Source organism: Macaca thibetana, chromosome 19, assembly GCF_024542745.1.
Source record: "Macaca thibetana thibetana isolate TM-01 chromosome 19, ASM2454274v1, whole genome shotgun sequence".
Taxonomy (NCBI): domain Eukaryota; kingdom Metazoa; phylum Chordata; class Mammalia; order Primates; family Cercopithecidae; genus Macaca; species Macaca thibetana.
This window is the reverse complement of record NC_065596.1, coordinates 19,976,771-19,989,056: the sequence shown is the minus strand read 5'-3', so window position 1 is coordinate 19,989,056 and position 12,286 is coordinate 19,976,771. Positions and strand designations below refer to the sequence as shown.

General features: G+C 53.7%; 3 protein-coding genes across 3 annotated transcripts in view; 2 read left to right on the top strand and 1 right to left on the bottom strand.

Annotated features, from left to right (window-relative positions):
- The window catches only part of SIRT6 (sirtuin 6), a 286,565-nt gene that overhangs the window by 4,713 nt on the left and 269,566 nt on the right, over positions 1–12,286 (bottom strand). The window contains exons 2-4 of the mRNA XM_050771037.1: positions 3,816–3,894; positions 2,137–2,264; positions 396–578 (exon numbers count right to left, since the gene is read on the bottom strand). Coding sequence (XP_050626994.1) covers positions 396–578; positions 2,137–2,264; positions 3,816–3,881 — 377 coding nt within the window. The 5' untranslated portion in view covers positions 3,882–3,894. The remainder of the gene's footprint in view (positions 1–395; positions 579–2,136; positions 2,265–3,815; positions 3,895–12,286) is intronic.
- FSD1 (fibronectin type III and SPRY domain containing 1) overlaps positions 1–12,286 on the top strand; it is a 293,078-nt gene that overhangs the window by 149,649 nt on the left and 131,143 nt on the right. The gene's annotated exons all lie outside the window — the stretch shown is intronic.
- ANKRD24 (ankyrin repeat domain 24) overlaps positions 5,204–12,286 on the top strand; it is a 41,424-nt gene continuing 34,341 nt past the window's right edge. The window contains exons 1-2 of the mRNA XM_050770066.1: positions 5,204–5,318; positions 7,339–7,410. The gene's annotated coding sequence lies outside the window, so the exon portion shown is untranslated. The remainder of the gene's footprint in view (positions 5,319–7,338; positions 7,411–12,286) is intronic.

Here is a 12,286-nt window from a genome sequence, read left to right as displayed (position 1 = left end):
CTACTCAGGAAGCTGAGGCAGGAGAATTGCTTGAACCCGGGAGGCTGAGCCGAGATTACGCCATTGCACTCCAGCCTGGGCAACAAGAGTGAAACTCGGTCTCAAAAACAACAACAACAACAACAACAACAACAACAACAAACTGCAACTTCTAGACCCTGACAGCTCTGCTCCACTCGGCCCCATCCCAAGGGAAATTCTGCCTCTGGCCCCGGCGGGGACAGCTCTGAGCCATGGGGCTCAGAAATCTCCACACACTGGGCCAAGAAAGATCCAGAGAGCTCAGGGCTAGAATCTTACAGAACCAGGAAAAGGGGACTTTCCCCCTAAAAACGCAAACCCGGTTTATGGGGCCCCAAGTGCTTTCCTGGGGGGGGGCGGGGCCCGGGTGTTACCTAGGGAAGCCTGAGCGCACATGGAGCCCGTCCACGTTCTGGCTGACCAGGAAGCGAAGGAGGCCCACGCGTTCCAGCTGCACCAGCGCCATGTGGGTCTGCGTGGGCCGTGCGCTCTCAAAGGTGGTGTCGAACTTGGGGGCCAGGCCTCGCTCCTCCATGGTCCAGACTCCGTGGGGACCCCTGAGGGTGACAGGCCGGGAGAGATGGACAGGCAGAGGGGAACAGAAAAAGAGACAGAGGGAGCATCAGAGAGGCATAGAGAGAAAGTTGGAGAGAGAGACAATCGGGAGACAGAGAGAGACAGGGAGACAGAGAGAGACAGGGAGACAGAGAGAGGGAATCAGAAAGAGAGAAATAGAGGGTGAGTCGGAAGAACAGGGAGAGGGGGATAGAACAAGACACAGACAGAGAGAGAAAGAGTGAAAGACAAAGAAAGCAAGTCAGAGACAGAATAGGAGAGAGAAAGAGAGAGGGAGAGGCAGAGAGAGATGAATTCACACCAAGGCAAAAATGACTTGTTCTATTCAACCAGCACTGCTGCTGCAATGAGCCCGGACGATGCCCACATGGACCCAAGCCCTGCCCTCCAGAAGCCCTTGATCTTGGGGGAGACATGTGGACACAGACCCTCTGGCCCCAAGAGTCAAGCCTGGACCAGAGGAGGTACCCGGGCTTAGGGAAGCCCAGTGGAGGTGTTGGGGGCCCTGGGCTTCTCCAGGCCCAGGTATCTCTTTTGGTCCAGGCTTGACTGGGCTTCCTGGAGGAGGCTGAGCAGTTTCTTGAAGGGTGAGAGGGAAGATCAGCCAGAAGGCGTAAACAAAGGCCTGGGTGCTGGGAAGAGCTGGGAAATGCAGGTGTTTTGGGGCTGCAGCAGGAGCAGGAGGGGCTGAAGTTGGAGAGGTGATTCAGGGCTGGAGCAGGAAGGGCTTCAGCTTCCAGCACAAGGTATTCAGAACTCTACACTGCCTGGCAATGGGAAGCCACAGCAGGTTATGGAAGAGGAGGAGGAGTAGAAATTCACGCCTTGGAATTCTTTTTTTTTTTTTTTTTTTTGAGATGGAGTCTGGCTCTGTCGCCCAGGCTGGAGTGCAATGGCACGATCGTGGCTAACTGCGAACTCCACCTCCCAGGTTCAAGCGATTCTCCCACCTTGGCCTCCCAAGTAGCTGGGATTACAGGTGCCCGCCACCATGCCTGGCTACACTTGCAAGTGTGAAAGACTACATTTCCCAGCATTCCTTGAAGCCAAATGTGATCCGGCAACTGTGTTCTGGCCAATGGGGTGAGTGGAATGCTGGTTGTGACAGGGACACATCTTCATTTTGTTTTGTTTGTTTTTAGACAGAGCCTCACTCTGTCGCCCAGGCCGGAGTGCAGTGGTGCGATCTCGGCTCACTGCCTCCACCTCCCAGGTTCAAGAGATTCTCCTGCCTCAGCCTCCCAAGTAGCTGGGACTACAGATGTGTGCCACCACACCTGGCTAATTTTTGTATTCTTAGTAGAGACAGGGATTCATCATATTGGCCAGGCTGGTCTGGAACTCCTGACCTTGTGATCCCCCACGCCCAGCCAAGGGACACATCTTACGGGGAGGGGGTGTTACCCCTTTCCAGTACCCAGGACACATCCAGGAGAACAGCAGATGGATGGGTTCTAATTCCCAGATGTATATGGCTCGCAAGGAAGCCCCTGGCAGCCTGGTGGGCCTTGCCTCGAATTCCCCTGCACACTCACAGACCTGAAGTCGGGAATGCCAGAGGCAGTGCTGATGCCGGCACCCGTGTGGAACACCACATGGGAAGACTGCCAGACCAGCCTTGCCAGCTCCCACACCTTCCGCTCCAGCTCCTCCGGGGGGTCGAAGATCTGTGGGGGGAGAGAGCAGATGGAGGGGTCAAAACAGTTCCCCAAGTGGCAAGGCCACACACAAGCCACAGACTGAGCTGTCCCTGTCTTGCCTGAAGGAGGAAAACGGATTGGAAAAGGCAGCTTGTCCTCATGCCCCTCCTCTGCCTACAACCTTCCATGACTCCCACTTGCCTTGTCAAAGCCCTAGCCCTCCCCACGGCCCACCAGGCCCTGTACTACCTCCCCTGCCCCCTCCCTGCCCTCTTCTCCTCCCTCTCCCCGCCTCACTCTGCTCCAGCCACACAGGTCTCCTCCCTGTTCCTCCATCACACCAGGCACAGTCCTGCTTCAGGGCCACACCCTTTAATGCTCTTCCCCTAGACACCCACATGGCTCCCTCCCTCACCTCCTGTAACTTGTGGCTCAGATGTCACTTCTGTGACAGTGACGCCTCCCTTGGCCACCTGGTTTCCATGCAACCCCTAGTCAGTCTCTCTTACTAGAAAGAGGGGTTTTTAATTTGTCTTGCTCCTGGCTGTGGCCCTAGTACCTAGAAAGTGCCTGACCCACGGTAGGTACTCCATAAATGTTGGTAGAATAAAGTGACTAACAGGCCGGGCGTGGTGGCTCACGCCTGTAATCCCAGCACTTTGGGAGGCCAAGGTGGGTGGATCACTTGAGGTCAAGAGTTCGAGACCAGACTGGCCAACATGGTGAAACCGCGCCTCTACTAAAAACACACAAATTAGCTGGGCGTGGTGGCAGGTGCCTGCAATCTCATCTACTCTGCAGAGGAGGCTAAGGCAGGAGAATCACTTGAACCTGGGAGGGGGAGGTTGCAGTGAGCCGAGATCGTGCCACTGCACTCCAGCCTGGGCGACACAGAAACTCTCAATAATAATAATAAATAATAATAATAATAATAAAATAAAGTGACTAACAGCAGCATGAAGAGTGGGGCTTCTGGACGGGCGCACACCATCGGCTCTCATTAAATACATGATTCAGAATGCATGGGCCAGCCTTTTTGGAATGGGGCCATCTTCCCCTCCTTTGCAGGAAGGATGGAGATGGAGACCCAGAAGGGAAATGACTTCCCCAAAGTCCCACAGTGCGCGGTGGGGGCAGCCGATCCCTCCACTTCCCCTCCGAGTGGCTGGAGGGATCTTTCTGGCACATTCTGTCCAGGCCCCTCGCCAGGGCAAAACCGTTCCCCATCACCCTCAGGATAAAGTACCAACTCCCCAGCCTGGCATTTGAGCCCCGTCCTGGCCCAACTCTGGAAACCTCCCAGGCCTAATCGTTCTCCAAATGTGTTTATTCCCACCTCCCTGCCTTTGCGCCTGTCGTCCCCTCCTCCTGGAACTACATCCCCTCTCTCCCCCATCAGCCCGGACAGGCTGGCCACAGAGTTGGGCGTGTTCGCGTCCCCGGGCGCGCAGGGGCGTCACTTCCCGCCCCTTCCTCACTGGGAAGTCCCTCCCATGGTCTAGCCTCAGTGCCTCCTGATATTCCCACAATGCCTCGCGGCCCCGGGGCGCGAAGCTCGGGACCCTCGGACGCGCTCACCTCAGGGAGGCCGCACTTGCCCTTGTCCGCGTACGGCGACAGCCCCGCCGCATAATTCACCGACATCCTCGCCTACCCCACGGGAACAATAAAGTTTCCCTTGTTGAGGCCGCTTCCGCCGGAAGCGGGGCGGGGCGGGGAAGAAGGAGGAACGGCGTTCTCGTCCTGCGCACCCGGCCTCCCACAGCAAGGCGCATGCGCCTCGTGCTGACGCCGCAGGCGCCATGTTAACTGCTGTCAGAAGGAAACCTGGCTCTTTGCATGCAGGCGTTCGCGCGGCTTGGGAAGAGGCTGCCCTATGACCCGGGCGGGAAATTGGGGCGGTCACCTACGTGACAGTTCTCCAGTCACCTCTAAAATGAGGGACACAGGCTATCGATGCCCCCACAACCCCTTTTACGGATTAGTAAATTCCGTAAGGACGGAGCCGGACGGCAGGGACCCCAGTCCAACGGTTTTGAATGCCACTCAGAGTTATCAGAGTATCTTTTTTTTTTTTTTTTTTTTTTTTTTTTTTTTTTTTTTCTGTGAGGGGGAGCTTCGCTCTGTGGCCCAGGCTGGAGTGCAGTGGAGCGATCTCGGTTCACTGCAACCTCCGCCTCTCAGGTTCAAGCGATTCTCCTGCCTCAGCCTCCCTAGTAGCTGGGATTACGGGCGCCCGCCACCACGCCCAGCAAATTTTTGTATTTTTTAGTAGAGACGGGGTTTCACCATGTTAGTCAGGCTGGTCCTGAACTCCTGACCTCAGGTGATCCGCCGGCCTCGGCCTCCTAAAGTGCTGGGATTACAGGCCTGAGCCACTGCGCCCGGCCAGGTTATTTGAGTATCATCCAACTGGAGGTTCTGCGTTCTGCAGGACGGTCCTGCTCAAGGTCAATGGGGCTGGTGGCCTGGAGGACTCATTTAAGAATCATGTGTTGAGTACCTACTTTGAACAAAGGTGGTGCCATCTATGCCCTGGTGGCTGGGGGTGGACACAAACATGTGACCAGGTAATGGTGACATGGTGCGGTTGGGGTGCAATGGGTGACAAAGAGGGCACAGGGCAATGAGGGAGCTCACAGGAGGCACCTGACCCAGGCTGGGGGCATCCGGGAGGGCTTCCTGGAGGAGGAGATGTTGCAGCAAAGATCTAAAGCCAGGTAGAGCCGGTTGGGGGTGACATGAAGTACAGAAAGAATGTTCATGGTCAGGGGAACAGCAAGTGCAAAGGCTGAGAAGAGAGGAAGAGCATGGCTCCTTCCAGAAACTGAAATCAGTCCAGTGATGACAGGGAAGATCGTGGGTGTCTTCCCGCCAGAGCCAGTTGGCCAACAGGCAGTCCGCTGCCAGCCTGTCTCCTCCCTCGGCTCATCCTCGGCCCCCTGGGGCGGCCGCCCGCTCAGAGCCGATCAGGTGTCAGAGTGGAGCGGCTGGAGCTGCTCGTGGCCCAGCTGGGAGTGGGTAACCGGAGCCGGCAGTGGGCACTGTGGCCGGGAGCTCGGGGCACTGGAGCTGCAGGAGGTAGGGGAGGAAGGAGGTGGGAGAGGCCCAGGATGGAGGATCCCTTTAGGGCCCCAAGCCCCTGAGCCCTTGTGTGTGGGAGAAAGAAGCTGTGCTGGGTCCCAGCCAGGCTTCAGAGCTACCCGGGTACCCTGACACACACATGCACTCCTTCACCCACGCACTTCGCACTTGCCGGCCTGTGCCCTGCCTCACTTCCTCCAAGGCTGGTGCTCAACATCCCACCCGGCCATCAGGCCCTTCTTATTTACCATCACCTCTTCCAGCAAGCAGCTCCCTAAATTTAGCAGGCATTTTTCCCTCCCCCAAGCCCACAGACTGTCTTCTCCCAAGCAGCCTGTGAACTCCTCTGTTGGGTGTCTTATTACCCCCTGCTTTGGGTGTGATTGAATCCTCCAGTCAGAGGTAGAAGAAGAAAGGGTAGGTAGTGAGTGAATGGGTACTGGTGGAGGGGTAAGTGAATGGATGGGTGGGTAGATGGATGGGGGGCGAATAGATGGATTGGCGGTTCGGTAGATGGATGAATGGGTAGATGGATGGATGGATGGATGGATGGATGGATGGATGGATCGATCGATCAATGCATGCATCCATGGATGAATGGGTGGATGAATGGATGGACTGGTGGGTGGGTGGGTGGATGGATGGATGGATAAGTGGATGGATCAGTGGATGAGTGGATAGGTAGGTGGGTTGATGGGTGGGTGATTGGGTGGGCAGATGGATGGATGGATGGATGGATGGATGGATGGATGCGCGGATGGATGGATGGGTGGTTGGGTGGATGGATGGAGGGATGGATAAGTGGATGGATGGGCAGATGAGTGGATGGATGAATGGTGGGAGTTGGTAGGTGTTTGGGCAGGTGGATGGATGTGTGGGTGAAGCCTGAATAAAGGGTGATGAAGAACCATGAGAACACAAATTGGGTGGGTGAGTTTGTGGGTGGTGGCCAGTGGGTGGGTGTACAGTGCTTAGGTGGGAGGATGGATGCCCAGGTGAGTGCATAGGTGGTAACTGGGTGGAAGGGTGGCTTGGAGAATTCACAGGTAGGTAGGTGGACAGATAGAGGCCATCCCAACCCCTACTCCCTGGTAAGAGGCAAATACAGATTCTCCATCACAAAGATCCCTTTCAGACATAGGGCCTCACAGTCACACCCCTCAAAAAACACACCCCCTCGAGATAGTCCTGCCTGACCTCCGTGCCTGCATATGCGGAACATAGAACAGGCCCAGGTGTACAGACGTGCACATGCCCCACGCTCACGTCACACACATGCATGCAGCCATCGCCCCAGACCTCCACCCACTATGGGTGAATTGCTGTCACATGGAGGTTCCCTCTGATTATCTAGGAAACAGGCCTCTGTGCTGAGAGCCCTCAGCCCTGGCTTCAGTCCCCAGGGAGCCCCCGACTGTTGCAAAAGACAGAATCAGCCCAGACCCTTCCAGCCCATGGAGCCAGGGGTGAGGCAGAGGAAGAGACCCAGCCAGCGTAGGCGGGAACCCGATTTGGGGAGTTAGATCTCTGCTTGGGAACGAGAGGCAAAGCTGATCAGAGCAAGGGATTTTGGTAACTGGGTTTTGAAGGATGAGTAGGAGTTCAGAGAAGAAAAAGGAAACCATTCTAGGCAGAAATAACTGCACAGAGAGAAAAGTTAGACCAGAGAAGGCTTGATCTGTTTGGACAACAGGAAATACCAGCGAGATGCATTTATGGAGCCCCTCATGTTTGGCCAGGCTCTATGTTGGGACCATACTGAAAACTGACCATGAGTTGCTCAAGAAAGGATCGTTTCTGTCATTTTATAGATGAGGGAAATAAAAACAGAGAGGGCAAGTAACCTGCCAAAGGACACACAGCAGGTAGGAGAGACAGCAGGTCTGTGTCTTGTTCTAGGGGGCCAGGACTGGTCAGGGAGGAGGAAGTGGCCCTTTTGAGGAGGGAGAGGCAAGGGACCCTGCCGCCCACCGGGACTGGTATCCCTCACCTTACCCCCACCCTTGACCTTCCTCAGGTGGCCTGGGAAGAGGAGAAACGCAGGGCACCGACCATGAAGACTCTCAGGGCGCGATTTAAGAAGACAGAGGTGAGTGTGAGGCCTTAGATGCCGGATACACGCCCCCCCAACTTCAGGCTTCTCTCTCCTGGGGCTTGGCTGAAGACCCTCCCTTTCATTCCAGTACCCACCTCTTCTCCTTTCCTCTCTGCTGCCCCCTAGCGTCCTGACCTCCCCCCTGCTCCCCGTACAAGCTTTCCAGCCCAGGCCTTTGCCCAGGCCCTAGTCTGCTCCCCATGCAATAGCTTCTCCCTACATTGCCACCTATCAGACCCTCCTCATCACAGTTTGGCCCCAGTACCACCTCCCCATCCAATCTCCGCTCTCCCCGGCCACAGTGACCCCTTGCTTTTCCAAGGACCCACTTTCCCTTGGACCTTGATCTTTTGCTTTGGAGCGTGTGTACTCAGCACATATTTAGATAGCAGGCGCTGCTCCAGGCATCGGGGAATCAGCCAGGGAATAGGGTAGGCAAAAATCCTTGCTCTCGTGGAGCCGACCGCTGAGTACGGGAGATGAACACGAAACAAGATAAATAAGTGACAATGTGTGTTTTGTGTCGCGAAGACAGACAAAACAGGAAAAGGGAATTGAAGCATCCTGGGCAGGGGAGGTGGCTGCAGTTTTTAAGAGGGTGGCCAGGGAAGGCTTCCCAGAGAAGGTGATATTGGAGCAAAGACTGGAAAGGGAAGGGGAGAGCTGGGTATGGTGACTCATGACTGTAATCCCAGCACTTTGAGAACCCGAGGCAGGCAGATCACTTGAGGTCAGGAGTTCGAGACCAGCCTGGCCAACATGGTGAAACTTTGTTTCTACTAAAAATACAAATATTAGCTGGGTGTGGTGGCGGCCACCTATAATCCCAGCTACTCTGAGCCCAGGCTGAGGCAGGAGAATTGCTTGAGCCCGGGAGGTGGAGGTTGCAGTGAGCCAAGATTGTGCCATTGCACTGCAACCTGGGCAACAGAGTGAGACTCAATCTCAAAAATAAAAAAATAAAAATAAAAATAAAAGAAGCGGAAGGGGAGTGGGGGAGGGAGTTTGCAGGAATTGCATTCCAAGTGGCTGGAACAGCCAGTTCAAAGGCCGTGAGGTAGATCCAGCTGTCTTCTCTTGCATCCGTCTCTTTAGCTATGAACTCCTAGAAAGACATGCTTCTTCCTCCATCATCCTCACTCCCTCTCAGCTCCCCAAGTCCCTGTGGCGGCCAGTTCAGGGCACAGATGGAGAGGATGACAGGGAGGACTCCCCTCCAGGGACAGGCAGGCAGCCTTCCTGAGCACCTCTTTGTGCCTGGCCTGGGTGGGCAAACTTGACTTGGACCCTTTAATTTTCCCATCATGGGATACAACCTCCCCAACCGGTGTGGCCTGGAGAAATCAGGGAGTCTGCCTGGAGGAGGCAGCACCAGAGCAGAGCCTGGAAGAATAGGGAGGATTTAGAGAAGTGAAGGCAGGCATGTGAGGAGCGGAGCACGGACCCGTGTGGGGACAGATTCGGAGGCTGGACCAGGTCTGCTTGATTCACGGGCATGACAGGCGGATTCTCTTGGCAGGAGCGGAGAGTGCAAGTGAGTGGGAGCTCAGGATCTTTGAAAGCCATTTTTGAAAAGTCAAAAAGAGAGGCCTGTGGAACAAACCTAGATTTCATTTTTTATTTTATTTTATTTTATTTTATTTTATTTTATTATTATTTTTTGAGACGGAGTCTCGCTCTGTCGTCCAGGCTGGAGTGCAGTGGCCGGATCTCAGCTCACTGCAAGCCCTGCCTCCCGGGTTTACACCATTCTCCTGCCTCAGCCTCCCAAGTAGCTGAGACTACAGGCGCCCGCCACCTTGCCCGGCTAGTTTTTTTGTATTTTTTAGTAGAGACGGGGTTTCACCATGTTAACCAGGATGGTCTCGATCTCCTGACCTCGTGATCCGCCCGTCTTGGCCTCCCAAAGTGCTGGGATTACAAGCTTGAGCCACCGCGCCTGGCCGAGCTTAGGATCTTTAAAAGCCATTTTTGAAAAGTCAAAAAGAAGCCGGGCGCGGTGGCTCACGCCTGTAATCCCAGCACTTTGGGAGGCCGAGGCGGGCGGATCACAAGGTCAGGAGATCGAGACCACGGTGAAACCCCGTCTCTACTAAAAATACAAAAAATTAGCCGGGCGCGGTTGTGGGCGCCTGTAGTCCCAGCTACTCGGGAGGCTGAGGCAGGAGAATGGCGTGAACCCGGGAGGCGGAGCTTGCAGTGAGCCGAGATCGCGCCACTGCACTCCAGCCTGGGCGACAGAGCGAGACTCCGTCTCAAAAAAAAAAAAAAAAAAAAAAAAAAAAAAAAAAAGTCAAAAAGAGAGTCCTGTGGAACAAGCCTGGATTACATTTTTTATTTTATTTTGTTTTTGAGATGTAGTTTTCCTCTTGTCGCCCAGGCTGGAGTGCAATGGCTCAATCTCGGCTCACTGCAAACTCCACCTCCCAGGTTCAAGCGATTCTCTTACCTCAGCCTCCTGAGTAGCTGGGATTGCAGGCATGCACCACCATGCCCGGCTAATTTTGTATTTTTAGTAGAGGCAGGATTTCACCATGTTGGCCAGGCCGGTCTTGAACTCCTGACCTCAGGTCATCCACCTGCCTTGGTCTCCCAAAGTGCTGGGATTACAGGCATAAGCCACCACGCCTGGTCCAATTTTTTTTTTTTGAGACAGAGTCTCTTTCTGTCATGTAGGCTGGAGTGCAATGGTGCTATCTCAGCCGACTGCAGCCTCCAACTCCTGGGCTCAAACGATCCTCCTGCCTCAGCCTCCCAAAGTGCAGAGACTACAGGCGTGCACCACCACACTGGGCTAATTTTTATTTTTTGTAGAGATGTGTTGCCCAGGCTAGTCTTACACTCCTGGCCTCAAGCGATCCTCCTACCTCCTACCCAAAGTGGTGGGATTACAGGAGTGACCCACTGCACCCAGCCAAGCCTGGGATAGAATCAGGTGGCTCTGAGTTCAGATTCTTCCTCTGTCCCTGGTGTCCTGGGTAACTCTGGGCATGTCATGACCCCTCTGTGGCTTCCTTCAGTTGTTTGGGTTCATTTTATTTATTTTTGAGACAGAGTCTCACTCTGTTGCTGAGGCTGGAGTGCAGTGGCATGATCTCTGCTCACTGCAACCTCCGCCTCCCGGGTTCAAGCAATTATCCTGCCTCAGCCTGCCAAATAGCTGAGACTACAGGCGCCCGCCACCATGGCTGGCTAATTTTTTTGTATTTTCAGTAGAGACAGGGTTTCACTATGTTGGTCAGGCTGGTCTCAAACTCCCGACCTCAGGTGATCCGCCCACCTTGTCCTCTCAAAGTGCTGGAATTACAGGCGTGAGCCACTGCACCCAGCCCATTTTATTTTTAAACTATTAATTATCATGTTCCCTTTCATTTCATTATTCATTTTAATTTTATTTAAAACATTTTAATTTAATATCATTGAATACACTTTTATTTCTTTTATTTCTTTTAAGTTTTTCTTTCTTCTTTTTTTTTGTTTTGAAGGAGTCTCACTCTGTTGCTCAGGCTGGAGTGCAGTGTTGTGATCTTGGCTCACTGCAACCTCCGTCTCCTGGGTTCAAGTGATTCTTTTCTTATGCCACAGCCTCCTGAGTAGGTGGGACTATAGCACACTACCACGCCCATAATTTTTTGTATTTTTAGTAGAGATGGGGTTTCCCCATGTTAGCCAGGCTGGTCTCAAACTCATGACCTCAAGTGATCCGCCCACCTCGGCCTCCCAAAGGGTTGCCATTACAGGCATGAGCCATTACAGACATGCCTGGCCCTAAGTTTTTTTTTTTTTTTTTTTTAAGAGATGGGGTCTCACTGTGTTGTCCAGACTGGTCTCAAACTCCTGGGCTCAAGAGATCCTCCTGCCTGAGCCTCTCAAGTAGCTGGGACCACAGAAGTGCGATACTGTGCCTGGCTTATTTATTTTATTTTCATTTTTGTTGATTTTTGAGCACGATAGAGAACATAAGATGTGCTCTGCAGGTGTCAGCTCATTTAATCCTCACCACCATGTAATGAAGCAGGAGCTTTTATTATCTTCATTTTATAGATGAGGGCGGGAAGCCCAGAGAGGTTAAGACACCTGCTCAAGGTCACACAGCTAGTAAGTGAGACACAAGCCTTCTCCTAGGGCTGCATTACTATGAACATGATTGGCCTGGAGGTGGGAGGGGGGTGCATTGACTGAAAAGAGAACAGGTGGAGACAGACAGTGGGAGAGAAAGAGGTGAAAAATGGCTCATTAACTGCCTACAAAATGTGGCATTGGGTGAGTTTCATTCACTGTGGAGTGATCCTAAAATTTTTCTTCCCATTTGGAATCAATTTCTCAATTATAGTTGCCCTTTGAACAATTACAGCCCACCACCTGCACAGTCAAAAATCCATGAAGAGGCCAGGCGCTGGGGCTCATGCCTGTAATCCCAGCACTTTGGGAGGCCCAGGCGGATGGATCACCTGAGGTCAGGAGTTTGAGACCAGCCTGGCCGACATGGCGAAACCCAATCTCTACTAAAAATGCAAACATTAGCTGGGCGTGGTGGCGCGTGCCTGTAATCCCAGCTACTCGGGAGGCTGAGGCAGGAGAATCGCTTGAACCCGGGAGGCAGAGGTTGCAATGAGCCGAGATGGCACCACTGCACTCCAGCCTGGGCAGCGGAGCGAGACTCCATCTAAAAAAAAAAAAAAAAATTCTGGCTCTGCATGGTGGCTCACACCTGTAGTCCCAGCACTTTGAGAGGCAGAGGCAGGCAGATCATCTGAGGTCAGGAGTTCGAGACCAGCCTGGCCAACATGGTGAAACACCCTCTATACTAAAAATGCAAAAATTAGTCGGGCGCAGCGGTGGGCACCTGTAATCCCAGCTACTCAGGAGG